General features: G+C 46.3%; 10 protein-coding genes across 10 annotated transcripts; 6 read left to right on the forward strand and 4 right to left on the reverse strand.

Moving 5' to 3' along the window:
• Nucleotides 1–137: 137 nt before the first annotated feature.
• On the forward strand, nt 138–3,785 carry F5891DRAFT_1128056 (uncharacterized protein; the record flags this gene model as incomplete). Its single annotated transcript, XM_041364243.1, has 17 exons — nt 138–175; nt 351–435; nt 489–860; nt 912–1,098; nt 1,125–1,312; nt 1,355–1,512; nt 1,569–1,966; nt 2,025–2,210; nt 2,262–2,400; nt 2,455–2,589; nt 2,617–2,923; nt 2,960–2,992; nt 3,017–3,038; nt 3,060–3,143; nt 3,193–3,248; nt 3,270–3,430; nt 3,632–3,785. 17 exons carry the CDS (start codon nt 138–140, stop codon nt 3,783–3,785), a joined length of 2,703 nt encoding a protein of 900 aa, XP_041227217.1.
• A 721-nt stretch (nt 3,786–4,506) lies between these two features.
• Nucleotides 4,507–4,896, reverse strand: F5891DRAFT_1187523 (uncharacterized protein; the record flags this gene model as incomplete). Its single annotated transcript, XM_041366865.1, has 3 exons — nt 4,507–4,683; nt 4,736–4,820; nt 4,874–4,896. 3 exons carry the CDS (start codon nt 4,894–4,896, stop codon nt 4,507–4,509), a joined length of 285 nt encoding a protein of 94 aa, XP_041227218.1.
• Nucleotides 4,897–6,150: 1,254 nt separating this feature from the next.
• On the forward strand, nt 6,151–7,579 carry F5891DRAFT_1144498 (uncharacterized protein; the record flags this gene model as incomplete). The annotated part of the gene is made up of 7 exons (XM_041364980.1): nt 6,151–6,353; nt 6,412–6,530; nt 6,584–6,745; nt 6,819–6,894; nt 6,946–7,077; nt 7,129–7,313; nt 7,370–7,579. The coding sequence occupies exons 1-7, from the start codon at nt 6,284–6,286 to the stop codon at nt 7,577–7,579; spliced, it is 954 nt and encodes a 317-aa protein (XP_041227219.1). The 5' UTR covers nt 6,151–6,283.
• Nucleotides 7,580–7,764: 185 nt separating this feature from the next.
• On the forward strand, nt 7,765–8,783 carry F5891DRAFT_1028629 (uncharacterized protein). Its single transcript, XM_041361486.1, has 4 exons — nt 7,765–8,136; nt 8,203–8,274; nt 8,341–8,376; nt 8,446–8,783. The coding sequence occupies exons 1-4, from the start codon at nt 7,886–7,888 to the stop codon at nt 8,534–8,536; spliced, it is 450 nt and encodes a 149-aa protein (XP_041227220.1). The 5' UTR covers nt 7,765–7,885; the 3' UTR covers nt 8,537–8,783.
• Nucleotides 8,784–8,822: 39 nt separating this feature from the next.
• On the forward strand, nt 8,823–11,045 carry F5891DRAFT_1144499 (sphingolipid C9-methyltransferase). The gene is made up of 8 exons (XM_041364981.1): nt 8,823–9,328; nt 9,377–9,529; nt 9,580–9,601; nt 9,651–10,014; nt 10,061–10,185; nt 10,232–10,409; nt 10,489–10,685; nt 10,745–11,045. The coding sequence occupies exons 1-8, from the start codon at nt 8,923–8,925 to the stop codon at nt 10,755–10,757; spliced, it is 1,458 nt and encodes a 485-aa protein (XP_041227221.1). The 5' UTR covers nt 8,823–8,922; the 3' UTR covers nt 10,758–11,045.
• A 295-nt stretch (nt 11,046–11,340) lies between these two features.
• F5891DRAFT_1028633 (uncharacterized protein) lies at nt 11,341–12,670 on the reverse strand. The gene is made up of 5 exons (XM_041361487.1): nt 12,410–12,670; nt 12,028–12,353; nt 11,929–11,974; nt 11,732–11,866; nt 11,341–11,668 (listed from the first exon to the last, which is right to left on the reverse strand). The coding sequence occupies exons 2-4, from the start codon at nt 12,267–12,269 to the stop codon at nt 11,801–11,803; spliced, it is 354 nt and encodes a 117-aa protein (XP_041227222.1). The 5' UTR covers nt 12,270–12,353; nt 12,410–12,670; the 3' UTR covers nt 11,341–11,668; nt 11,732–11,800.
• A 3,292-nt stretch (nt 12,671–15,962) lies between these two features.
• Nucleotides 15,963–16,475, reverse strand: F5891DRAFT_1028639 (uncharacterized protein; the record flags this gene model as incomplete). Its single annotated transcript, XM_041361488.1, has 3 exons — nt 15,963–16,150; nt 16,214–16,256; nt 16,307–16,475. Coding segments are annotated over 3 exons (287 nt in total), but the record flags the coding sequence as incomplete, so codon positions are not given.
• Nucleotides 16,476–17,644: 1,169 nt separating this feature from the next.
• F5891DRAFT_1277635 (uncharacterized protein) lies at nt 17,645–20,765 on the forward strand (the record flags this gene model as incomplete). Its single annotated transcript, XM_041370274.1, has 7 exons — nt 17,645–17,963; nt 19,411–19,531; nt 19,586–20,074; nt 20,162–20,231; nt 20,287–20,363; nt 20,416–20,680; nt 20,743–20,765. The coding sequence occupies exons 1-7, from the start codon at nt 17,845–17,847 to the stop codon at nt 20,763–20,765; spliced, it is 1,164 nt and encodes a 387-aa protein (XP_041227224.1). The 5' UTR covers nt 17,645–17,844.
• A 47-nt stretch (nt 20,766–20,812) lies between these two features.
• Nucleotides 20,813–23,207, reverse strand: F5891DRAFT_979456 (uncharacterized protein; the record flags this gene model as incomplete). The annotated part of the gene is made up of 9 exons (XM_041376892.1): nt 20,813–21,424; nt 21,477–21,628; nt 21,677–21,917; nt 21,981–22,394; nt 22,448–22,576; nt 22,624–22,668; nt 22,718–22,840; nt 22,965–23,021; nt 23,070–23,207. 9 exons carry the CDS (start codon nt 23,205–23,207, stop codon nt 20,813–20,815), a joined length of 1,911 nt encoding a protein of 636 aa, XP_041227225.1.
• A 2,192-nt stretch (nt 23,208–25,399) lies between these two features.
• On the forward strand, nt 25,400–26,559 carry F5891DRAFT_907258 (WD40-repeat-containing domain protein; the record flags this gene model as incomplete). The annotated part of the gene is made up of 6 exons (XM_041373566.1): nt 25,400–25,493; nt 25,570–25,760; nt 25,820–25,958; nt 26,012–26,138; nt 26,189–26,248; nt 26,298–26,559. Coding segments are annotated over 6 exons (873 nt in total), but the record flags the coding sequence as incomplete, so codon positions are not given.
• Nucleotides 26,560–26,750: the final 191 nt, after the last annotated feature.

Raw genomic sequence — 26,750 nt, forward strand, 5'->3', positions numbered from 1 at the left:
ATCATACTTGTCTGCTTCCAGACCTGCAATAGAAGAGGAGGAGCAAGCGCTATCTCAACAAGCTGTTGGCATGGACTCAGACCCTTGGAATGAGACTCAGTTTTGCCAGGCAGTAGAAGATCCGCAGTCTCATTTGGATGGGCCATCTCAAGTACAGCGCCGGAGAACACCAGGTGTAAGTCTCTTATGTAGTTTTATTGTAGTATTTTTTTGATTATCTTTTAGGATGATCCCATCGCCCTTTGGCTGCCCGAACATGAAACATACTTAGATGAACTCATTTGTCTTGAAGGGTGAGGCAAAAGCACCAGTGAACCATGCTCATGTGGGGAATTTTCACCATCTTTCAGATGTCAAGACTGTTTATCCCCTCTGCTATCTTGTCACGCATGCCTCTTGCAGTCACACCTCAGAATGTCATTCCATAGAATTGAGGTGGAGTAATTCTCATTCGTAATGTATCTGTATTGAATTTTGTCGTGCTTTAGGAATGGCAGGATGGGTTTTTCCATGCTGTAACTCTCAAATCTTTAGGGCTACATATTCAGCTCAGTCACAAGGCAGGAGAAACTTGTTGTCATCCGAGCCCCGCCTTTCATGATGACTTCATTGTTATCGACACTCACGGAATTCATGAAGTCGGCCTATATTTCTGTGGTTGCGAGCACGAAGCTTCCCATTATAAACAGTTGCTTCAGGCGCGTCTTTTCCCTGCAACAGCTACTGATCCTAGAACCGCCGCAACATTTGCGGTGTTGAAGTTCTTTCATCTGCTTTCCTTCGAGTCCAAAGTATCCGCATACAAGTTCTATCATAGTTTGGCACACCAGAGTGACAATACCGGAATCACACCAATACGGGTGCATCATATTGTCTATGGTTTTATGCAGCTAGACTCATACTTTATCTAGGATCACTACTCAACATTTCTTAGGATTGTGCATGAGTGGAGAAACCTTCGTTCCTTGAAATGCGCTGGCCATGGCCATGATCCGGCTGGTGTCAATGCAACTCAGGAAGGAGAACTCGCTCTTCTGTGCCTGGCATGCCCACACCCCGGAAAAATTTACCTGACGGGTGGGAAGCTTCAACTCAACAGTGCGTTCTTCTAATGTTGATGGTAGGATTGATGCTAACATATTTCAGGTGGATGTATAGTGTATTTCTTGCAATCAATGCAAATTTCCATCTCAAGCACCGAGCCATCTCCTCCGACACCAAAGATCCAGGTCTTAGTGGTGGCTGGGGCTATTTCATCAATGAGAAGCCTTACAAGGCTTACATAGGTAATAGTTCTGCTGTCATACAGGAGGTGTGTGCTATTCATCATGTTTACTCTCACAAATTAATGTAGTGTCAACAGAGGAGCACTTGTGTGAGTCATAATGCTGTGAACATGGCAGATACAAAAATATCGAAGGGACTTGCTGCTACAGGCGTCGGCACTGTTGACTGTGCCTGCCATGATATGAAGTTGGTGAATGGTGTTGGGGACTTGCAGAAAGGTGAAAGGTACATGTATAGCATTCAGTCTGCATCTTTCACACACTCATGGCATCATGCTTTAGATATGTAAATATGGATTACCTTGTGTCTTCAGCTTTGTCGACATTTTCAAGCCTCAAAGTCATCAACTTCTCTTATGATATTGCATGCCAATGGCACAAGAAACTCTGGGGTCATGTTCCTTCGCTTCCTCATCGCCTTCAACCAGATCCTGTTGGAAAGACTTTCCGGTATTTTGTACCGAAGTTTCATCTCGCAGTGCACATCAAAGCTTGTCAAATGATGTTCTCACTTAACTGGTCACCCAGTGTTGGTCGGACAGATGGAGAAGCCCCTGAGCATGGCTGGGCAAACATCAATTGTGTTGCTATGAGCACTAAGGAGATGGGCCCTGGAGCTTGTCGAGACGCACTGGACGACCATTTCAGAGACTGGAATTGGAAGAAGATCACATCGCTAGGTATTTATCTGGTCTTCGCTGCTGATGTGGTTGACTCACATCTCATCTTCAGGTTGAGTGTTGTTACAGAAGGTCATCAAAGCCGTCAGAGCTGAGCAAGAGCATTGTATTGCACTTTCCGAACTTGAAGACTCTATCCAAGAGTCTGAACTAGGTACCTCCTCACTTGCAAAATGGAGAGAAGAGATAGAGACTTGGGAGGTTGACCACACAAAACCTAATCCTTTTGAGAGACACATTGATAGTATGTATTTCTTTCTCACAAGGATTGGCGCACTAACTAATACTTTTCTAGCTATGACACAGGCAGCCGTTTGGCTGGAGCTCGCCAAACAAGATGCCAAGGAGTTGGAGGATGGCACTGCTGTGTCTCTTCACTCCGAGGTATCTTGCAGTATCCTCATCAGCACCAGCATGGATCTTGAACATGCCCAGTGAGTGTCCCAAGTGGATGATGCGATGAATATGGACTTATTTTTTTTCTTCAGACGTCAACTACGTGCAGATGCAGGATTACTCAGTCAACATCCAACTGACACTCAACGGACGAGCATTTTGACCCGCAGCAATGCCCTCCTCCGCTGCATAGACACCTGGACAATGATCCAGACTTTGTACATGCCGTCAGTCGCGAACCTACGCGCCAATAGGTTGATTGATTTGTCAAGTGACAATGATGACGACAGTGGCTGTCCCAAGCCAAATCCCAACTCCGGAAAGGCCGAAGACTCGCAGCTCCTCCTGCCTTCCGAGATCTGTGATCACGTACCATGTGATCGCAAACTCCTTGAAATCGAATGGTCTCTCCGGCTTGCACAAGCTCACGATGCACTCAATGAGTGCCGCACTCACATTCGCCTTCGTCAGCAGCTAGTGCAGTTCAAAAAACATCACATACGTGGTCAGAATCCCAACACTCGTGCAAGGAATACGCTTGACACTGTGGAACATCGTCTGGTTATGAGCCACGCAAAATACTCATGTGCACAAAAGGCACTTGTTACTCTATCCAATCACCTCGACTGTGTCAGTTGGGAATGAAAACTACAGCCACTCACGAGATCTCACCTCCGTCCCATGGGAGACTTCGCAGGGCAATCACAAGGCAGGACCATCATGTCCTGGATCTGGCTGACACAGGGAATATCTAACGACGATGCTGAGAGTTTGCAAGACAGTAAGTTTGCTGTCATTTAAATATGCTCATATCTAATCTGGGACTACAGTGCTTCGTGTCGAATGGTGCAAGGCCAGGGCACATCAAAACTGTTGGTCCGAGGAAGTCTGACTTTTGTTGGAAGAGATGCGGCGAGTTCTTGCTTTTTTCAACTGGCAGGTGCAATGGTGGGAGGACCGTATCAGTTTGCAAACACTGGCTAGGTTGGAGGAGACCAAGGGCTTAATTGCATATGCGAAGCGGCAGGCATTTATTCGACGCAGGCTGTCAGCATCATTCAGAGAGAAGTGGAAGGATGTTCCAGCGTTGGTGGCCACTGGGATGGGTATCAATTCGACGGGCAATGATGAGGACGAACATCTGTGCCTTGACATCCCTCCTCAAGAAGATTTAGTACACAATGATCATTATTAATTTTGTTGATAGACTACTAATACAACTTCTTTTGTTGGTACCTGAGTTATGAACTTGACCTTTGTTTGACTTAGTGCCGAGTACCTTAGATCTACTCAGCGATTTATGGTGATTGTTGATGGGGGTGGACAAATACTCACCTCGCCCGGTGCTGCGTCCGATGCTCACCGGGCACAGCCACCAATGGATAATTGCACAGGAACGATGTATCTACGCATGGATAGCTAAACCGAAAGATGTATGGGGGTTTTTGGCTAATAAGCCAGTTAGATATATCTTTCCCCCACTAACAGGTGGATACGTACTTGCATTTGGGGGTCACTATTGGACAAAAAAAAATTACGACTTGAGTTGACCTGAATTTTCCTTTGACACAACAGCTCATAATGAATCACGGTGAATCATAGTGTATGATGACCTAGGCATGGTCAAAAACCTATGAAGGAAAACAAATGCAGGGATCTTAGTGCAAGATTGAGGACAAGATGTTTGTTTACATATCTTGATCTTGGTTTCACCTTCGTAAGGACCACTCCAGGTCTGCTTTTGGTTTACATAATCAGATTCAACGTGGACTTAGCAAGGACTTCGCACTTCTTTTGTCTTCTAAAGTTGGGCCAGGTGAAATTGACGTGGTCCTGCCGCGCCTGCTGCAGTCGTGACCTGTCTGTGAGGCCCGACGCAGCATATGAGCGTCATCATGGGTGTGGTCCAGAGAGGGAGGAAAAGAAAATAGTAATTGGCTTATATACCTAGTTGTACATGTCCCTACAGCAAATAAAACAAGGCTACTACGTCCATTACCGAGTGATTAAGTACTGGCATGGATGCTCAGGCTGCTCACTGGTGCCCGCAAATACATGCAATACCTATTCAAACGATTCGTGCAGCTTACACCGAAATCAGACGACGGGTCAATACTGCCCTTCACACACATGGGAGATGCTGCTCACTTGGGAGCGCAGCGAAATGAATGTTTGAGGTTGCTGGAGCGCTGACACTCGTCCTGCACACCAAGGCTCTGCAACTTCTGCATAAGTACAAGCTCGGTCACAGGGATGAAAAGCGCGTTTCCCTTGATGGCTCGAGACAGTAACCCATCTGCAACATCGATGCTTGCTAAAGCCTAAGATCACAAGAACATCAGTGGGCCTTCTTATGAATGCACGGTAGCTTACCTCCATGGCTGCATAGTGTATGGCGATGGATCTCAATGAATTGGATCCTTTGCCTACGACATCCATGATAATGATGTCATAGCACCTGTTGTGAACGAGAGCAAGAGCAGCTATGAGACCTGCGGGGCCTGCACCCACGTTATGTTCTCAGGGAGAGACATTGTCTGCTTGGAGGATTTTGAGAATGATAAAGTGACTGAGACAATGCATTAGCGTCAGATAGCTTTTGCACCTCTAATGAAAGGCCACCAGTATACAAGTTATCTTAACCCATAGTGGTGAAGGATGATTTGCTATCGCGCATGAACTGCAACTGTCAGAAAATGTGGTCAATAACCAGACTGGACTCGGATTATGCGCTGCCCAAACATGGAGCTCAGTTGGAACATGGCACTAAGGTATCTGAAGGGATCCTTGTATTATCAGACTAATCAGTACATGTGTCGTAGTTAGTACATGGAGATTTCACAGACGCTACAACAGGTTCACAGTCCTGAGTGATTTCAGCATTATAGGAAGGGCTCTGGACCATTTCCCGCAAAGACGTTATCCACATGGCTTCTCCGAGGGAGTCTGAGGCATATGGGAGTATTAACATCGAGATGCGAGGTCTTGTTTGACAATGCGATTCAAAAATCAACGTCAAGATCGAGTTTGGAAGGTCAAACTAGAATTAGACTCCGACTTCTTCTTTGATCGTCTCTAATGGTGATTCACGATGATTCACTACTACTAAGTCCTTGGCCAGAATCAAAAGTATAAAACCAAGAGCGTGATTTTTGTCCAATACGGTCCCCCATACTTGCATAATGTGTATAATGTGTATTGCTTGTACAAACCTGTAGTCCTTGTGGTGTTTGTCCGCTTGTTTGCTTGTGCTTAGCAACTCGAAATTTTGAATTGCTTGTATGTCTGTAATACCTTGTATAGTTTGTGTAGATTTGTTGTTCGTGTGAAACCTGTCACCAAATTAGTAGTTTGCTGATGTTGTTTCCCTTCAGCGGCATTGGTAGGAAACATAATAGCGGCAGGAACTCCCTCCGTCTGCTACTGGTTACTGATTAATAGGGAGATCAGGAATGCGCGGCACATGGCACTTAATATATCGACTTGCATAGCATATGGCATCAAACACACGCTTTAAGGTTGAGGACTCTTGCGCACACCTCATGGCAAAATTTGCGTGATGGGCGGTTGTAGTATCCGGTGACTGATCACCGCAGTTTCAAATATAACATCATCCCAGTCACCGGGTGCATGCTAGTACTACTACTTCCGCGATCGAATTGGAACAAGGCTCAATCCATGAATAGTTTGCTACTGTGATGTCGAATCATAGCCGTTACGTTTCAAGTCCAGCTACATAGAAGAATTGTTCATCAAATTTGCTGTGCAGACTCGGAAAAGGTACTTGTAATTCGTTATGACATATCAACTATAATTGGTGGATGGCCTGCTAGTATGTAAAGGGCCTCAGCTGAACATGAGGCTGGACAAGATACTCGCACCCTGATCCTTGATACTTACACCCCCAAGACTCCACTTGCTATGGCTTCGAGAGGCATGCCACTGGATACTGCTGCTATATTTTCAACCGTGATGGAAGGAATCTTATATGGTGGGTACCATCACAGTGGATCTGTCCGTCCCATTCTCACCAAGCTAGGGTTATTCAGGCTTTTCGGTCCTCATGTTTGGGGGTACCATGTGGGCATTGACACACAGACGTCGTATGAAGGAGATTAATCGCATAAATACTGCGGTGGCATTCATGCTGCTGATACTGAGTACCGCAGTAAGTTTCTCGCCTCTTGCATCTGGTATCATCCAGTATTCAAATCTCCCGAGCACATGATAGTAGACATCATTCGTATCGAAGAGGGTTTAGTCACCTATCGCGACACATTTCCAGGGGGACCAGCGGCATTCTTTGCAGATGTTACCCAAATCACATTTGTGGTCAAGAATATAATATATACCATGCAAACAATGCTTGGCGATGGAATGGTGGTGGGTTCAATTTCTATCCTCCAGATTGAAGTTGCAACCCTTTTGGCTTATGAAATGTCTTTTCCGGCCAAAGATTTATCGCTGCTACATTGTTTGGCAATCTGTGTGGGTCATTATTGTACCGAGTTGCTTGTGGCTCGGTATCACAGGTCAGGTCACAATCATGTTCAGAAAGTCGTACCTCTGATGTCCCTGCAAAGTGTGTGGCATTTGTGCAGTCTACAGTGTCTCAAAAGCGACTAACCAGGCTGGAAACATCTTCGCCAAAGCAACTGGTCAATGGATTACGGCCTTCTATGCCATGACACTTGCAAGTAATTTATTGGCTTCAGGTGAGTACAAATTGTACCTGGATACTCGAGGCCTAAGACCAATTTATTCAGGATTTCTGGCATATCGGATCTGGAAGATGGAACGTGATATATCTGCAGTTCGCACTTCAAATAACTCCATGATGCCGATCGTGCGCGTACTTGCGGATGCCGCTATTCTGTACTCTGTGACGCTTCTATCGGCATTGGTGTGTTTCGTCGAAGGTAATAACGGACAATATGTTGTACTAGACATGGTAATTTCCACTATCAACTCCTTTTTATCGAAGATAACCAAGCTTTGGCTACCTAGATTATGCCGATTATCTCTATTGCATTTTACATGATTATTATCCGGATGGCAATGAAGACAACAAGTTACGGTCACATCTCGACTGCCAGGATGGGTAGTAACGAGACGGCACGAGAGACTCCACAACAATATCATATGATGCGTATGCCAGTGGAGGTGCACATATCCCAAATCACGCACCAGGATGAAACCTCCAAATCGACATACTGAAAAATTAGTTTTGATCATCAACGTTTGGTATTGTACTGCTTCTGGACGCTATTTGTATTTAATTTGTTGGATATGATTATATGTTTCACTCGCCAGGCTATCGTCAATGGATCGTTGAAGATAACTTATGTGCACGCGCTCGGTCTGACCTCTTGGATTTTGTGACCCAACTCGTTGATGGTATGCCTCTCATATTACTGTTCTATCTGACACAATGTTCGAATCAATTAGGTTTCAATTGGAACTGGGTATCAAGACAAGTACAGTAAGGTAAGATGTAAGGAATGAGTGCTATAAAACAATATAATGACTGGAATCGGCCTCATTGAAGGAGGATCGACAGACTTACTCACTACGAACGGCAGACAACAGCTTGGATCACCGTGGCTCGAGCTTGAACGAGGATCGACACTCACTCACTGCAAACGGCGAGCAACAGCTTGGATCAGCATGGCTCAAGCTCGAACGAGGATCGACAAACTCACGTCCTGCAAACGGTGGCCGACAACTTGGATGAGCATGACCGTTGCTCGAACGAGGACCAACATACTCACGAACTGCAAACAGTGGGCAAAGACTTGGATCAGCATGGTCATTGCTCGAACGAAGATCGACACACTCACGTCCCGCAAACGGTGGGCGAAGACTTGGATCAACATGGCCGTTGCTCAAACAAAGATCAACACACTCACGTCCTACGAACAGTGGGCAAAGACTTGGATGAGCATGGCTGTTGCTCGAACGAAGATCAACACACTCACCACCAGGCCTGCAACAATAGCCCCAGCGTATGAGTACTGTCGAGGATGAATAAAATTATGTCAGAAACCTCCGTTCTTGAAAATGAATGCAACTTCAATGTTCACCTCTAGCGTTCTGACGTCTGCGCTAGAAAAAGCGCTGTCCTGGCCAATCAACCTCGACACTCGTGAGTCAGACTCGAATTTAATTGAATAGTTTGGTTTCTCCAGGAGACTCGTCGAGCGAATTGTACCTCGCATCCATCATGCCCTGCTCAGAGGCGCAGACAAACGAGGCCTGTCTGTTGAACTGGCGATGCCGGTAAAAATGTATCAGCTAGTCTTTTACAGTGAGTAACACATCTTGAACGTTGAACTCCGTTTGCCTTGATCTCATGCCTAATCTTCGACACGCCTCCATTCGACTTCTAAGACAAATCTATGCAGGCTGGAATTGGAGTCCGCGAAACGACGCGTGGCGCTCTTAACTTGAGACCAAGTTATACGCGTTTGATACAAACAAATGCAAACAGAACATAAGCGCCAAAACATAAAAACTGGCTTCTCTCCAATTTACTAGACCAGCAGCCACGGCGAGGATCCATGACGTTCTCACCTGTTCGTATCACGAACGTCCCTTCCATCAAAAATGCACCGTTACTTGGTCTAGCGGAAGGCAACGGTTATTTCTCAAATGTTCAACTCGCCGCTCTCGTCGTCGTCATACCATGGGTCATCAAACGCATCCTTCCCTTTGTAAACCGTGGCGGTCTCAAAACATATATCTTCATTCTCGTCATCACAGGTATCCCAATTACCGTCGGTTATTGGGCCATAGCGAGCATTTACGGCCGTCGTAAAAACGTCAAAGTCCTTATGCCTGGTAAAGACCTCGAAGACTATATCACTATCAATGACCCGGAACTGAAGGAAAAATACCACGGCAATACAAAAATCCCAATGCAGGTCTTCCACGACGCGTACTTTGAGGGCAAGATTGACTTTAACGGTAATATTCATTTTTTACGTGTCTGCTATGATGCTCAAACGTGTACAGGCGACGTGTTGGACATCTTGGAAGACCGTCACGATTGGGCGAAAATGGCCATGACGCCTGAACTTTTCAAATACGTCTTCACGAATCTCCTTCCAGAGGTTATCGTTCACTCTCAATCTCAAGACGAAGAACAGGTTCGCGACCACTACGACAGTAGGTTTTCCTCTACTTTTTCAATCACTCTACTCACTCCAACCATGCAGGAGGCGATGACTTTTACTCATGGTACGTACCCTCAACTCAACTCAACAATGTTCTTTCTAATATCCCACAGGTTCCTCGGTCCACGCATGATCTACACCTCCGGCGTCATCACGGATGCCAACAAAGACGCATCCCTCGAAGAGCTTCAGGACAACAAGCTCCGCCTCGTCTGTTCCAAGCTGAACCTGAAACCTGATGACCGTCTCCTCGACGTCGGTTGCGGCTGGGGTACACTCGCAGCCTACGCGGCAAAAAACTACAAATGCGACGTCACAGGCATCACCCTCGGCAAAAACCAGACCAAGTTCGGTAATGAGCGCATCAAGACCAACGGTGTTACCCCCGACAAGGCTCGTATCCTATGCATGGACTATAGGGATATCCCAGGCGGCCCAGGGCACTTCACGAAGATAGTCTCTCTTGAGATGGCAGAGGTAAGCACTGCGTACTCTTAATATCTCCACGTCTAACGTTCAATAGCACGTCGGAATTAGGCGATACGGTTCATTTATGCGTCAAATGTACGACCTCCTCGAAGATGACGGCATCTTCGTCCTCCAAGTCGCCGGTATCCGTCCTTCGTGGCAATACGAGGACCTCATCTGGTAGGTGTAGTTGTCGTCTGGCATATCATACGCTAACACCACGCAGGGGTCTCTTCATGAATAAATACATCTTCCCTGGCGCGGACGCATCTTGCTCTCTCGGCTGGGTCATCAACCAAGTCGAAGCCGCCGGGTTTGAAGTGAAGAATATTGATGTTTTGGGCGTACATTATAGCGCTACTATCTGGAGGTGGTATTTGAACTGGGTTAGCAACCGCAAGGAGGTGTGTTCGTTTTTCCCCCCTCCCTCTTGTCCTGCCCATCCCTCCTATACCCGCGCGATGCTGACGTGACGTGTCCTAGGTCGTAGACAAATACGGTGAACGCTGGTACCGAATCTGGGTCTTCTTCCTCGCCTACAGCACCATCATTTCCCGCCAAGGTAGTGCCAGCGTCTTCCAACTCACCTTACACAAGAACCTCAATGCGTACCACCGGGTTCTGGGTGTTGAGAATCACTGGAGTTTGCAGGTGCGCGATGGGAGAGATGCTGAGATTAGGTGAGTTTTTTCTAGGTTGGATATGCTTTGTTAAACTAGACTGACATGCGCATCGGAAGCTTGGTGGAGTGATTACACCTGAAAAAATTACATATGCATATACGCACGGACGATGCGCAAGGCGCTATATACCACTTGCTTGAATTAATGTGTTGGTCGTAGAATATACCGACTTATTTGGAACCTCGGCGTGATACTCGTTTGCTGTTCCCTCCTTTGTGGATATTTGAATGCTACCCTGCACGGTACTGTTCAGAATATAGGCGCATACATGAAATGAATGACGCCGCGATTAAGGCGCTAGTGTTGCGTCACATTTATTTGCCTACGGTCACAAGGTTGACCCCGCGTAAGCAATTTGCATGACTCCCATGTAGCTGAGCTCCACCTGCACTCTCCATCGCCAGTGGTAGAAGTCTCCGTCAATGGCAATTGCCGACAGTAGGTGGAACATCGATGCACTAGTACCGTATCAGTATTTTGTAATAGCTCACATAATCTTTGCCATCATCCAAATACTTTCCCGCTGTTCTGTTGACTATACTCGTTCGCATGTTACCAACTCCGGAGGATTAGCGCTCCAGAGCTTCCTTCTCTTGGCACCTTCCACACCATATGTCGCTCTCACCGGTACTAGTACTGATGCTCACCGGCAGCTTCTTTCGTCTCGGACTTCCTACTTATATGTTCTCTTCAACATAGTTTCACCTCAGCGTCGTTATCACGTCTCGCTAAGATCTTGTGCTACGTTCCATTAGCGGGGCTGCCCCCTACACTAGCGCTTCCCGCACCTGTGGCGAAAAAGGAAATCCCCTTCGGACGTTATTTAACAGCAATATCGAAAACAACAAATTTGAAACGTTGATATATGATGCTATCACTCGTACGAGTTACATGAAGTCTCCCTGGTGTTCTGTTGGTTTAATTTTTCATTACACTGCGCGGTACCGAAATTTCATGAATCTCATTAGAATCGCATACAGCTATGAGATTGATTATTACGAACTGGTCAATTCAATTTATTGTAACGAATGGAATCTACTCACTGATGCTGCCCAGCTGCCTGCAGGACAAGATTGCTACTCCCGTCGGCCTGCTTCCACTCTACGTCCTGCTCAGCATGAATACGTACCCACCTTACTTGGACACAATTCATCCCCATCCTGGAATGCGCCGTCGCTCTGATAACCGCAAGCGTGTCAAACGAAAATAATGAGCAGCACAGCATCTAACAAGCACGTACCGAATACTCGCAGGTCACCTTGATGCCCAGCTTAGTATTAGTGTAGCTGCCGGCTCATCAGTTAATTTGGTTGACGAAGATTGTCAAGGTATGACGTACGAGCAAAGTGTGTACCCGCTGGTCTCAACGGTGCTGTTGGCTAGCGTGTAGACCGCCACACCTTCGATGTCCACGGTATCTTGGCACATTGCACATGTCCCGTTGGCGTTGGCACCAGCGAGGAAGGCGAACAGCGCAAGCACGGCGAAGCGGAAAGTGAACATAATGGGACTTGTTGCAGTGAAGGATGTCAAGCCATCATAGCATGCAGGTATCTTATAGGCTGAAATTACTGGGGCCATCGCAATTTGTGAGACTTCCGCTTCGCCTTAGCTTCAGGCGCACACGTAACCTCAAGGCAGAAGGCCTAGGGTTAAAGTTCTGTACTTGAGCGAAAAGAATCAGAACCCTGCAGACTAAAGAACTGTAGAATCACTCTCACAAAATCGAGGTCGCAAGAGTAACGTCGAGGGCTAGATGCCGTCCTATACCATATGTTATGTAGCACGAAAAATGTTAAACAATGCGGGAAAGGGATTATCTACACTTTTAGCCAGTGAGGCTCGGTCTTCCCGCCGTGTACGATGCAGGCTCTTCAATAGAAGGAAAACGGTCGTTCCTTCCATGAACGTTGCATGGACTGGAGCCCTTGAGCTTTGTGGGGTACGTCAGTCAATCAAACTCATTTCATCGATGACAAAGTATCAATGTAAGAAGCAGTCGAAACGTTAACATTGCATCGACATCAATACTTACGTAAGATATGGGCGAAGTATGAAAACACACCACAATACCACCGTGATGATACATTAGATCTCCCATTTACCAACATTTACATGGAGGCTCTAGTCATTATAACGACAAATATTTTCCTCAGAAATATCGGCACGTACTCATGGCAGCTTCCGCGAGATAATTAGATTCTGGAACCAATCACAGTTTGACAGCTATCCAACAGCCGTATTCTCGAACATGAGTCCGCACGGATCTACATGACTTGAACAGCTAGTCAAGTTTGCAAGCTTTGATTTCAGTCCACTAAGCTGCTACTGAGTGCTCACCAATTGTAGCGTGGGCTCATCAATTCAATGTAATTATCTTTTTTCTGCTGAAGTTTCTCATAGGCTAGCACCTCTTGCTTCGCACTCGGTGCCCTACAGCTGTCATTCTTATGGTTATTGGTAAGCACAATCATATATTTGCTGCTCGTAAATATATCTTTTCACTCACGTACGGCAACAGCGAAAGCGGACAGCGGCCTACCCTGAGCTCCCCTATAATATCATAATACGGTACCACGACATCATTGTATATGGCAACTTGAGACTGTCTCTTCATGTACATTCTAGGACTCAAGTTCAATATCGGGTACTATGTCCGAGTCCTTTCCCCCAATCTCGCAGTATCGTCTGACTCGTTTCTGCTCAGTCTGCACAGTCCATGTTGTGGCGAATGATGTCCCCACAAGCCTATGATGGGCTTCGGCTCGAGTTATGCATGCAATATATTCTATCGGCTCCTATTTGGATCCACGGCCAACAATTTGTGACAGTGTGGGGTGTTACAAGTATTCACGTACCAGGAAACCGGATACACGGACTCGGCGAGTTGGGACTTTCACCTCGAGCGAGACCTGCACTCAAATAATGATATTAATGTAGCCTGGTAGAGAGCGATCCCTCCTCGATCACAGTTTTCTGTCCACCAGGCCTCAATTATTGCACAAACAATAGCGAATGAATACAGGAGGAGAGTCAAGCTAGTCAAGTGTCACATCCAACAACTTCATCCATTCATATGTCCACCGACGTCAAGGAGTACCATGCAAGTCCCTGTGCTACACGTGTTCAACATCATGCATAATGTCAGACGAAGACTCAGAAACGCCTACTGCAGGACGTGAAGGATTACCTCCAGTCGGATTCACCGACCCTGAGGCGGGGACACATATCCGTGTAGATTATAAGTGTAATAGCTATATATAACGCCTTCGAGGTGACCTACATAATCAACACAACAACCAGAGCAACAGTCCCGGTCCTCCGCGCAGACCTCTAAGTTCCCGCTGCTGGTGCATCTGGTCGTGGTAAATGCTGGGGAAGCTGAGGCGTTGACGCCCATAAAGATGGAACAGGCAAGGATGATCAGATAAGAAAGCTGCATGACAATGAAGGTTTTCTGGGTAGGAGTGAAAAGACAAGTTGAGCGAGAACATGTAGTGGCTTTATATACCTTGACAGACGCTTTATTGGATTGATGTGGAGGAATTCCGTGTGCGCCACTACGCCGGGCAAGGAGGGCGGTCGACCATGTGGGAAAATGTCAATGGTTCTAGTAAACCATCCGAATGACGGTTGACGTTGACTTGGTTGACCGGTGATCGATAACATGATAGTCCAACATGTGCAGATCAGCAAGAAGTGAGTGACAGGATTCAATGGAGTGCCTGTAAATTAGACTGGTGACCAGCCCCTCTATGCAATACTTACCATACTATAGCGAGTTTGGGCTACTCACCTTGAAACATATAATTTTGTCCGTGACATTCATAGAAAAAAAAAACTCGGACTGCATGACGATCCTGGATTCGCCTTTGGTTTGATGTCTACTCAGGATATCGCGATGCATATATATCAAAGATGAGATAAGTCTATGGCGTTCCATGTGCCAACTTCTTCCTCCCATCCGGGACCACATGTACTCACCATCACCAAGTAGGCATGAACCGAATCCACCGCATCTACTCGTACTGATAAATCTAATACTACTCAAAGTGCTATAGAAGAAACAATCAGCTTCTACTATCGATCCGCCTCCATCCCATGCTACACTGAGAACTGTGTGCAACTGATTTACCCACACGAATCACTCTGCTACGGGGTGCTACATAAACCCGAGCTCGACCTATATTTCCAAATATTCTTTCGATCCAGGCTACCCACTCATTTTGCAATATGACACTGCCTCAAGGAGTTAGCTCACCTCACCGTCCACAGCGCTCATTCTATCCTACACTGGCAGGTTCGACCACCTTCGGTACAGTAGTGCGTAGCGGATATGCTATCAAGTGCCATGGCGATAGTTGTGAAAAACGACAGCTATACCTCACCCGATAGGCATACATTTAGACGGGCGAAGTCATACTTTTCGCACAGCCCCATTTATTATCCTTTGGGGATGCTAGTCAAGTGGCGGTGATGTGTAACTTGAGGGCAGTTTCGCAGGTATTGTTTGTGGGTGTTTTGGTGAGGGTATGCCAGTGGTGGCGCACGACATCTGCCACCATGTGAGATGGAGATAAGTTCGAAGTGTTACACTACCTAATGCCAGAAGCTACTATGCCCCACGCATGTGCTTCAACTCTCCCTGGACCTCATACGAGTGAACTCAGAGATATGCATGTGTGTGTCACTTTAGTTTCCATTCTGTCACTATTCGTTCTTCCAAATAGTGAATGACGTACTCGCCCAAGTTTGAATTTGAGACGCTGACTGACAGGCTTGGAGGAGCACTCATTGTCTCGAGATGCTCGAAGCGATTGATTGTCACCAACTGGTCCAGGCGAAACACGTAGTATGAAGAGAACTCTTGACGCAGACGAAATCTACTGATATACCCAACTTTCTGCAGACCAATGTTGCTCCTCTCGTCGAGCTCATTCCACATCACATTCTGCTTAACATCCGTACCGTATACTCGCATCAGCTAAACATTCTCCTACTACACTCGGACCCTACTTGGTTCTTTCGAGTTTCCCCAAACCCTGCAGGGCCTGCACAGCCAAATTCTTGGAGTTCGTACGAGTGAACTCAGATGTGTGCGTGTCACTTTTAGTTTTTTTCTTTATTATTGTTCTCCCAAAAAGTGTTCCCAAGAAATGAATACACGGACTTGCCCAAGTTTGAATTCGACTCTTTGAGAGACTGACAGGTCGAGATTTGAACACCCAGTGTCTCGCGATGCTTAAGACAATCGATTGTCACAAACTAGTCAATGCAACACAGGCATGAAGAGAATTTTGTAGCAGACGAAATCTACTGATATACCCAACTTTCTGCAAACCAATATTCCTCCTCTCGTCGGGCTCATTCCACATCACATCCTGCTTTTAGCATTCAGGGTCATTCTTCTTTGACAATTTCGGACACTTTGAATCCCCATCCGCTACTAGCCAACCGTCATCCTGATGGCCATCCAACGTGTCAAACGAGAATGATGAGTCGCTCAGTGTCCAGAAATCACGTACCTTATACTCGCAGGTCACCGAGTCACCTTTCTTATCCATATAACTGCCAGACCATCAACCACTTTTCTCGATGAAGATGTGAGTGTGGCTTACCCGCACTCTGTGTACCCGTTTTCGGACTTCTCATAGTTGCTGACTAGCTTGTAGGTCGTTGCACTATCGACTCCGTACAACGTTTCTTCACACGCTGCGCATCCTGCGTTGACGCCAGCGAGGAAGGTGAGTAGGGCAAAAATAGTGAGGCGGGAAGTGAACATCATGGAGCTTGTTGCAGTGAGCAATGCAAAGCCAAAGCGTGCAGGTGTTTTATAGGCAGATACTCGCGATTTTGCGAGATTTTCGCTTCTCCTCGGGCTATTAGCTGTTGCTTCGCTTCTAGCCTTCTACTAAGACATTCGATTCTAAAGAAGAGTCAAAACCTGTTTTGAACAAGCCACCTTTCAAAGATGCACTGCTACTGTGTAGCTCACTGGGATGGTTTAGTAAACGCATTTACATTTCACCTACGGCAGTGTACTATAATGTTAGGAGGAGACACGTCGGCAAAAATTTCGCTTGTCCGAAAGAGGTTTGATGCTCATGTGAGCTTACGGTGTTGGTGATCTCAGCAACGCGATTGGTGGAACATACTTATTCGTCGAAGTAGGAACTATGACATATATTACTTGAGCGGAAGCAAAATTATCTCGAGAAGAGACGTCATAAATTCAAGATGAGAGGCGAGCGACACGAGAAACGAAGCTAGTAGAAAACAACATATATCTTAGTCTCAGGAAAGAACACGAATTATGTACCTAGTAGAAAACAATATATCTACTGCTTGTTAACAAATAAGAATGACAAAATGATAACGAGGGCTCACATCTCGGTACTCAGTCTCGGGGAAGAACTGAGATGTTCGTACGGTTCTGTTCGTAGTATGCTTGTTAGCTTAGGCACGAAAAATATACGTATCAAAGGAAAGTAAAAATATCAATATGCAAGAGCTCGAGCCAACGTCAAAACGTCGCCCGTTTGTCCTACATTTGGTTTGCGCTCGCATAGCCTCACTCTTTGAATCTTGGATCGTTTACACTCTGACATAAATTTGGCTGTTATAAGTTATATTCTGACTCATTCGTGTCTTTATATGACGTACCATCGGTTACGGTCTATTCGTGATCGACCTACATTTCGTGAGTCACAGGGTCAGACGGAGTAGTGGGATGTCTTTGGTGATCCTACATCTAGGACAACGAAGTTCAGGCTTGAAGCTTGAATTCCCTGTGAGACAATTAATCCCCATGCGAGCAGATACCCAGTGTTTCACGTACTCCGAATTGCAGCGGCTGCCTTGCATCACATTCCCTGTCAGCATCGGAAGTCAGACAGTGGTCATTCATGGACAAATATTAGAACAAGTTTCGTGACTCTGGGTGTTTCTTGTAACGTGCTCAATGACTCCGGTCATCGGTCAACCGGTCACATCATAATATATTGTTGCTCAGAAGATCTGCTGCAAAACATTATACGACAGCGATGCGATAACCAAAATTTACAAGCTGGTAAACGGAGAAGAGCAGATAGATATTATCGTGACCCACTGGGATTGCGCAATAGCTCCCATTCTTCAATTTCATTCCACCGTCGTCATGTATCCTGAATGGATTTACGACAGAAAGCCTGAGAGTTTCGTACATTCGCGCCTTTACATGGAAGGCAAAAACACCATCGAGGCACTGATGAAGTACACAGAGCGGGGATTCAAATTGTATGTGGAGCCTTTCAAGTTGTGAGAGCACGACTGCACCAAAAGCATATATTGCTATATGAACCACACGCGGCAAACAGATGTTTCACTGGAACATGGACAGCGGACATTATGACCATAGGAGTGGCGAGGATAGCTTGCACGGGAATGTCAGTCGTGGTATTGGGTCACGGATGCATCGGGGAAACCTGGAAGTAACAGAAAGTCGAACTACACTTCGGTCGCAGTATGATGCGAAACAAAGAGAGTAATATATGGACATAACAGTTAAAAGAGAGAAAATAAACAAGAAGGTCGGAAGGGTACATATGAAGAATCTGCCCAATAGGGTGATGATTTGTAAGAATGGCAAGTACCGAGATGCCACGATTCCAGAGAACACTGCGGGCAAAGTCGAAAAGGTAAGGCCGTTCAGATGAAGATCAAACGGGGTGGGAATGTAATACAACATATGGATAGGTGGCGCAGTAGATGCGGCGCAGAAATTTTAAAAGGGAGAGGAATCCTCGACGACGACAAAGTGTAAAATATCAAGGTTAACACTATCCCACTAGTTTGAGACCATTTATTTTAGATTCTAAATCATATAGGAAGGCTTGCCATTCTTCGTCTGAACTCAAAGACGTGACGCCACGGGTCGGGATCCCAATTGATGCGCAAAATGTTAAATCACTGCAAGATCATTGAAACCCAATCCGGACGGCCGTGATTTTATGTGGCAAACACATTGTAGCTCCTCTATACACGCAATCTCAATTTTAAACCATGTCCGCATGTATGGCCAGCTCATGGCCAGCTCGATTTTTAACACTTTGTTCGTCAGGCAACGGGGTTAGGGATATACATGGGATGTAAAACTTTCGTTCCAAGGTCGCCACTGCAGCCGCAGAATACTGATGTCACATTTCCTCAGACTTTGTGTTTTATAGTTCGGGCTTCTCTTTTTCTCGTTTGCCCGCTCATGTGATTCGAATGAATATTCGCTGCTCTGGCGCTGCAGCGCAGCTCAGCGTCAGCGTCAGCGCTCATATCAACTCGCCATCAGCACTATCAGCTCGCCACAATAGCGCCGTTCACAGTAAAATCGCCTCTGATACAGGAAACTTACAAAGCGCCTCGATGACATTATCCAGGAGTCTTCAGCACTCAAGTCACATCCTTTGTTCGTCAGGCAACGGGGTTAGGGATATACATGGGATGTAAAACTTTCGTTCCAAGGTCGCCACTGCAGCCGCAGAATACTGATGTCACATTTCCTCAGACTTTGTGTTTTATAGTTCGGGCTTCTCTTTTTCTCGTTTGCCCGCTCATGTGATTCGAATGAATATTCGCTGCTCTGGCGCTGCAGCGCAGCTCAGCGTCAGCGTCAGCGCTCATATCAACTCGCCATCAGCACTATCAGCTCGCCACAATAGCGCCGTTCACAGTAAAATCGCCTCTGATACAGGAAACTTACAAAGCGCCTCAATGACATTATCCAGGAGTCTTCAGCACTCAAGTCACATCTCGTTCAGCAACTCAAAAATCTCAGCAACGCAGTTCCCGAGCTAGTCAACTTTGATATCTCTGTTAGTGTTTTCGCTCCCCTTTCTGAGGAAGACTACTTATTTGTATAACTGTAGCTCGCCCAACAAGTAATTCCACACCTTAGCGACGCCCGTAGTGCCAAGGCTCCGTTTCAGCTTGCAACAGTGTTGTCGTATGCCAGGCAGACTGCAACGTCCACTGTCGCCAAGGACATGAAACCTGGGACCTCCTGCTTCGAGGCGGTTGGTGAAGCTATTGCCCAGTTATCAGCGGAGTGCAACAAGTTACTCCCTTTGGCAATGGAACCTGAGAACGTGTTCAAGAGTAGGCTTCTTTTAGCTTTGATATTCGTCAAATATCATGCTAACGATGGCCAAGTCTCTGGCACACCACCGTGGGTCCTACGAATTGAGGAGATCAGAGCCAGAATGACTACCAATGTCGAAGCCGAGCAGAAAGCCGCACAGCTGCAGGAGGAAATACAAGGACTTTCACGGAGTCTCAAGACGAAAGACCAAGTGATACAGAAGTCAGAGGTGAAGATCGAGCACATGGAACGGCGCATGGAAGCAGTCAAGGAGCAAGTGGATACCATTGGAGATCTTGACATCGAGCTCTCGAAAGCGCGCAAGCAGGAACATGCATACAAAGAGGCAATGGAACAACTTTAGGCAGACCTGGATATGTTCGAGCAAGATAATGCGAAACTGAAGGCGTTGGTTGCGGGTTCGGAGCGACAAGGTATGTTTCTTTATATTGGGGTCAATTGCACGGTCTGATAACTTGCCGTGTCCAGCTGCTAGCACACAACCTGTTGATTCAGAGAATGTCCCCATGGAGGGTAATGTGGAGACACCGCACCTTCTGGAGCAGGTCCGTGCAGGTCTAGACCCATCTCATCATCGTTGTTCTGACTCTCACATAGATCAAGGCTCTTCGTGGCACCGTCCGCTTCTTGCGCACAGAAAACTCGTATCTCAAGGGACAGGACCTACTCAAGGAAATACAAGCACTACCACATCTCCCAGAACATATCAGTCGCGTACGTACACCTCCGCTGGACCCCTCAGGACAATCCGACACAGATGAATCCGATACAGAGCTTCCGCCCGCTCCTCCTACCATTCGCTCGCTCGCCACAGAAACTAAGGTTCTCTACCGGGACATCATCAAATTCTCTTCATCGCCTCGTGTTGTTGATCTATCCGCTCTTCATGCAAAGAGAGCAGAAAGTGATTGTAAAGGTGGGAAGATGTGGATGCGGAGGAAGGATAGCCCTGCTCAGATGTATATTGCCACAGTATTATTCAAGCATACAGTATCTAACTGTCTGAATTTGAAGGGCCTTCTCCGCAGTCTCCATCAACCTGCATCCTTCGCTGGCCAAATGGATCCGATGGGTCCGGAACACAATAATCTCCATGACCAGTCTGAGGTGCACCTTCGACTTCCAACTGTCCGCCATTGCAAAAATCCCAGTCCCAGTCTTTGATGTCTAACCGCAGCTTTGCTTCTAGTGGGAGTGAATTGTACCATACTGGATTGTAGCAATTTCGAGGAAGGCTGGGAGGTGCTGCGACTGACGGATTTGTCTTGTTTGAGTGAAGTCTAGTGCGCGGTACATTTCCACACCGTCGTCGGCTGGCTCTGGAAGACGCGAAGTTGACTCCCGAAGACCTTAAGTCATCAACACGGTCGTCAATACGATACATCAGCGAGCGGAATGCGGTGCCCCGCCAAATTGGCTCGATGCGTCTGTATCCAATGTGCTTCGCACGCCTAGGAGCCTTCTGCAAATATGCAGGTTCCTGGTCTGGTTCACTCTCAGATTCGTCGGAACTACACCCTGCGCTCCCTGCTTCCTGTAAGAGAGCCATATGTGGTGTAAATGGGCCACCATCAAGTGCACAAGCTTTCAATCGCTCTGCATAAAGCTGAAATGGACATCAGTGTGAGTATAAATATTGGAGTGAACGGATCACGTACTCGATTTTTCCTTGACTGCCTTGCACTTTTCTTTAGCTCCAACTGCTTCTTATCTTTAAGCTCCTCCATGGACATTCCGTTCTTGACCTTCTCTATATCCTTATAATAGTCTCGGATGGTTTTGAAATGCGAATAGAATGCATCTTTCACGGCTTTTCGAGTAAAGTATCATTCAGGAATTTTAGAATCGCTGTACCAACCAAATTTGGTAGTTTTCTCGATGAAGTCGAGGGCAAATACAAGGATGGCATCGATGTTGAATTTGGTGCTTCGATGGCGCATCAGATCAAGACGAAAGTTGTCTGCAGTAATCTGGATGCGGCCGGGAGTATTTGAGATGTACGCAAAGTTCTCATCTTCAGTGATGCTACAGTTACTCGAAGTCAACAGTCTATAATCACTGACTCTCAGAAGATGATGCGCATGCTGGCGGATACATGCCTATGACAGCCGGACGTTAGTAACCATAGTCTCCAATATGAATCGAATTTAGTACCAACTAACCTTGAAAGCGTTATAAGTCACCTTGCTATGATCAGTGGGAGCATCTACGCAATCGTCCTTAGGATCAGGAACAAAACCAGCGCGCTTCTTTTTTTTAACCTTTGACTTTGCGTAATGCTCGCAGGATAAATTCCTCTGTTGTTCCTGGGTCCGCATGCAAATCTGACGGATTTCCTTAACGTCGTCTTCAATCCTCTTCGCGATGGCTGACTGGTGGCCTTCCAGCGTCGAAGTCACATGCGAGAAGCCTGTAGAAAACCATGACATAATAGAAGCCATGGCCTCTGGCGGGAATTGTTGATTTTGCGTGATCGGCTGGGACACAGGGTTGCTTTGAACAGTCGGCGCAGGTCCGGCAGGCGGCGGCGGCGGCAAGTTTGGTAATCTGGGTAAAGTAGAAAAGGTGGCCGAGTTCTTTGAAAGACATTGTCAGTTCAGCAATAATGAGAAGAACCTGCGAGACGTACTGGAGGTGATATATGAGGATCTGATAGTGGCGAAGAAATGTCAATTGCCTTTTGTTTTCCTTTGGATTGGCATGACTGCTGAGACGACTCGCCCAATCCAGAGCCTGATTGCTTTTCGATACCAGAGGGCTAAAAGAAAATCAATTCTAATCGCCTGAAGTATATAAAAGACATACAGTAGAGTGCGTCTGCGTCGTATCGCTGTGTTTATCCAATAGCTCCTGTGGAGCTGCATCAAAGTCTATTCTACCACCATAAAACAATGATCACCTGTAAAGATGTAGTAGAACGATTCAAGCCCTCAGGGGGAGCTCGAATAGTACGGTTGGAGCACGTAGAGGATTGTGAACCCCGGCGCTCAGGGGGGTTGCGCTCAGTCACAGGTGTCTTGATCTGTGATATTGATGGCGATCTACGGCTCGTTGAACTGATCGATGCTGATGAGTTTCTGCGTGCACTCTGCAAGCCCCAGGTCGGGCTGAATGAACATGTCCTTTGCATAAATAACACTACGTACCTCCTTAACAAGGGCCTCCAAGAGTCTGAGCTGAGACTCCTCAGGCGATGACGCTATCTGTAATCATTCAAAATAACTCCAGAGAGAGCAATGTGATGAACTGACTTTTGGTGGTGCAGATTGTGGTGCAGATATTGTAGGATCCAAAACATTCTTCTGCGTCTTTGGCTGCTCTGAACGGCCTTGTTCCCATGTAGCATTGCTGGCCCGCTTGCCAGCAGATGATGCTGTGCTGAACCACATCAACACTCCCAATAGATTCCTGTGCGTGTATTAAAAGTGAATGGATCTGTTTGACGAAGGATGAGTGAATCGGTAACTCAAAAGTCTCAAGAGGGTCTTTATTACCTTCTACAGAGCATCTAAGTGTTGTCATAGTCGGACCTGAAAGGGAGTCGGAAACAATACCCTATACAATGGCCGGTTAAACGTCAAAGGGAGGAGCGATAAAAAGCAAGGGACGGACATGTGGCATGAGATTGAAATTAGAGTGTTTGCATTGTACTTGTACACGTCTAAGAGAAACTCGACCAACAACCAAAATATAGTATACGTAATAGATCTTGGCATGAGCACAAATCTCAGGCTTAACGTCGCTGCAAAGGACTAAAACAACATCCCCGACACCCGGAGGCACCTGTATGCCGACCCGCGGCAAATAATTATGTGAGCACTCTCTCATGGCAATAGATTTGAAGTACTTCACGACTCCAGACAACAAATAGTGTTTAATCCTGCTTGTTATTGATCCCTTTGTTAGGTATTCAAGCTTTCGGCAAGCATCCTCAAGCGTCTTTCCTTTCTTCTGGAGATTTTAAAAGGAGACACATCTGATATGATAAACAAAAACACTCCATCATGAGCAATCAGTCTCAAGCCAGGGACACCGCTGTGGCTTCATCTCTCGATCCATATGTCAGTGATACTCCTCAGGCAATTCAGGAACAGCAATTGGAGCATATTTCATGTAAGATATTTCTATTTTATCTTGAGCTTGCTATCACTGACGTTCTACAACTAAGTGGACCAAAATTATCATAGTCTTTTGAGCCAACGATTTCAGCATGCTTCCCAGCGCGACATCCAATTTGTGAGCAAAGTCTTTGCTCTTTTCGACGAGGTAAGTTGTACAATGGCAAAAAAGCAACAACTGATTGAGACGTACTACAGCTAGATGTTCAATTTCTTGGAGCAAATCAAGTCAATGATTTCCTCCTCAAATTCATGCTTGAAGAAGTAAGTGCTAGATATTTGAATTATCAGGGCGCTGACCAGTGGGCCTTGATGCAGCTTCACGAACCACCAAAAGAAGCTGTAAAACTTGCTATTCTCATGGTTGGCGTTTCACTGGTCAGTTATCCAGTATTGAGTTATGCATCTGCTGATGTGCGGCGAAAGCTGGAAGAACGTTTCAAGCGGTATTAGAAGTTCTAGAACCAAGCTATTTAGCTACCTCCTGTTTTTCTGAGCCCTCTTTATTGTCCGCTTCACCCATTATGTTCAGAAGCTTCCGATCACACTGCTCGACATCAATACCCCAGCTATTTTTTGTTAGGAAGAAGCCTCAGGACACAGGGCGTCTTTGCGTTATTCATTCCACACTTCCTTTTACTTACATTGGAGTTGTGAGTACAAACTTACTGTGCGATTGGTCTATCATTGTCGAAAGTGTAGCAATACAATGGAATATGTTTCGAGGCGGTGTGTAAATGAAAATGTGTTGTCGATTGTGCGTGTGTGCGATCAAGATGATCAATGCGAAATGTACATGAGGCAATGGTAAGTGCACGCAAGACAGTAGTACAATATTTTGTCTTTCGAGATTCTATGTGATTGTAAGAGAATGTTACACGGTCGCAACATACATGTATAAGCTGTACTGTCGTGATGGATCATTCATTAAATGATGATGCATTGATAGCTCTAGCGCAGCAACAATAGCCTTGTAGTAGGTTATCAGCCAATCATTCAGATAAGGTTTATCAAAGATTTCACCAACCTCGTCAAAGACGTTTTTCAACCCTTTCTGTGTCAGGGCGGAGAACGCCGCATACTTGACAGCGCCAAGCTCTCTCGAAAGCCTTTCACTGTGCTCAGTCGACGCCAGTCATTGCTTCTACCTGGAGAGCTTCTCGATCACCCGAGCATCATCCTGCAAGTCGATTTGCATCCCAACAATCAGACATGGGGCACCCAGACAATGGCGGTGCAAGATTTTGAAGAGCAGAGCAAACACGGAGAAAAGAAAAGCAGAAGGCAGCAGGCTGGTTTGAGCCTGCTGGAGCGTGGCGCGAGCACTGCGTGGTGCGGAGACAAGAGAGGCCACGTGCTGCACTGCCGCTGCCGCAAAGTCCTAATTCTAACCCTACGCTCGTTCCTCGCTTCGGGGTAGAATATCAATTTGCCTGTGATCAGCCTTCCGCTGGGTGACTTCTATGAACAAATTTTATCTACAGCGCTCCCTCAGGGGCCATAAAGCTCCCATCAATTGTATGTGCTTCAGTGAAGAGGGCTACCTGGCTAGTGGAGGTGAGTATTCATTTAGGTTGGCCTGGCACATTGTTCACTATCCCTTTGAACTTTGGGGCATGATTACCTGTTGTAGGGGATGACGGACATATCATGCTGTGGTCAATGGCTGAATCATCTGAAATCCTACGCATTCGGCCAAAACAAGGCCCTATAACGGCCTTGAAGTGGGCAGTTGGTTCACTAACATCTGCTGAAAATTTCCTTTTGTCAGGTGGCGCTGATGGGACAATGCAGCTGCGAAAATTGAGTGGTGACAAGGTAAGTGTTTTCAACAGTAAGGCTTCAATATTTTGTCAAAATGAATCTGTTCCTTTGTTTGACAGCGGACAGACGTACTTTTGAGCATACAGACAGTATTCCCGGGTGCGGTGACAAGTATTGAGGTAGAGGACACTCAGGGTATAATTGCTGCGACGGGACCAGGCAGAGTCGTCCTCTTCAGACTTGCCATAGGAAAACTTGGTAAATCATGCTATAGTTTTTGTCACCCAGCTGCAGACTTAGCATTGGTTTAGAGCCCTTGCAGTGTTTATTGGCGGATCCACCATTCTCCCAGGACCCAAGACCAGCGCTTGTCATTTCAACGCATTTCTTCCAGAAAGGCAAGAGCATTCTTGCCTCCTACCTCGATTCTCGTGAGATGTGAGCGCTGCATGATTTGATAACGAAGTAATGACAATGATCATTTATAGCGTGGCATGGAGCATTTCACCTTGGAAAGAGTTGTGGAGGCAAAAATTTGGTAACCGCATGTGAGCACCTTACTAGTATCTCTACGTTGTAAAGACTGAATATGAGCAGCGGTAGTTCAGCATATTCAGATTCCCTAGGCTCTCTTCTTGTGTGGAATCTTGTAGATGGAATCGATGTCTACAGGTTAACAGACAACCCGACCTGCCATCTGTTACTCATACAGACACTCCGTATAAAGATCAGGCGTAATCGGATTTGTGATGTGCAATTTGATCACACTGGGGAATTTGCCATCAGTGGCAGCGATAATGGGGAATTGCACTTGTGGAACATTGACAGCGGCCAGTTGGATCAAGCACTCTGTCATGGCAGGGGTAAGAATCAGTCAAATGAGCCCCTACGTGATCATTGATTTAGTATGCACCTCGCAGAACTTTCTGCAGTGCAGACAATTGCAGTCAGTCTTGTATATTTGTTTGCTGCACGATCGTGATACATTTATTACAGTACTGTTTGGTTCAAAACGGAAAGCATTTTATTGCAAGTGCATCCTCTGAACAT

The sequence above is a fragment of the Suillus fuscotomentosus genome (assembly GCF_016647785.1).
Source record: "Suillus fuscotomentosus strain FC203 chromosome Unknown F5891scaffold_21, whole genome shotgun sequence".
Classification (NCBI taxonomy): Eukaryota; Fungi; Basidiomycota; class Agaricomycetes; order Boletales; family Suillaceae; genus Suillus; species Suillus fuscotomentosus.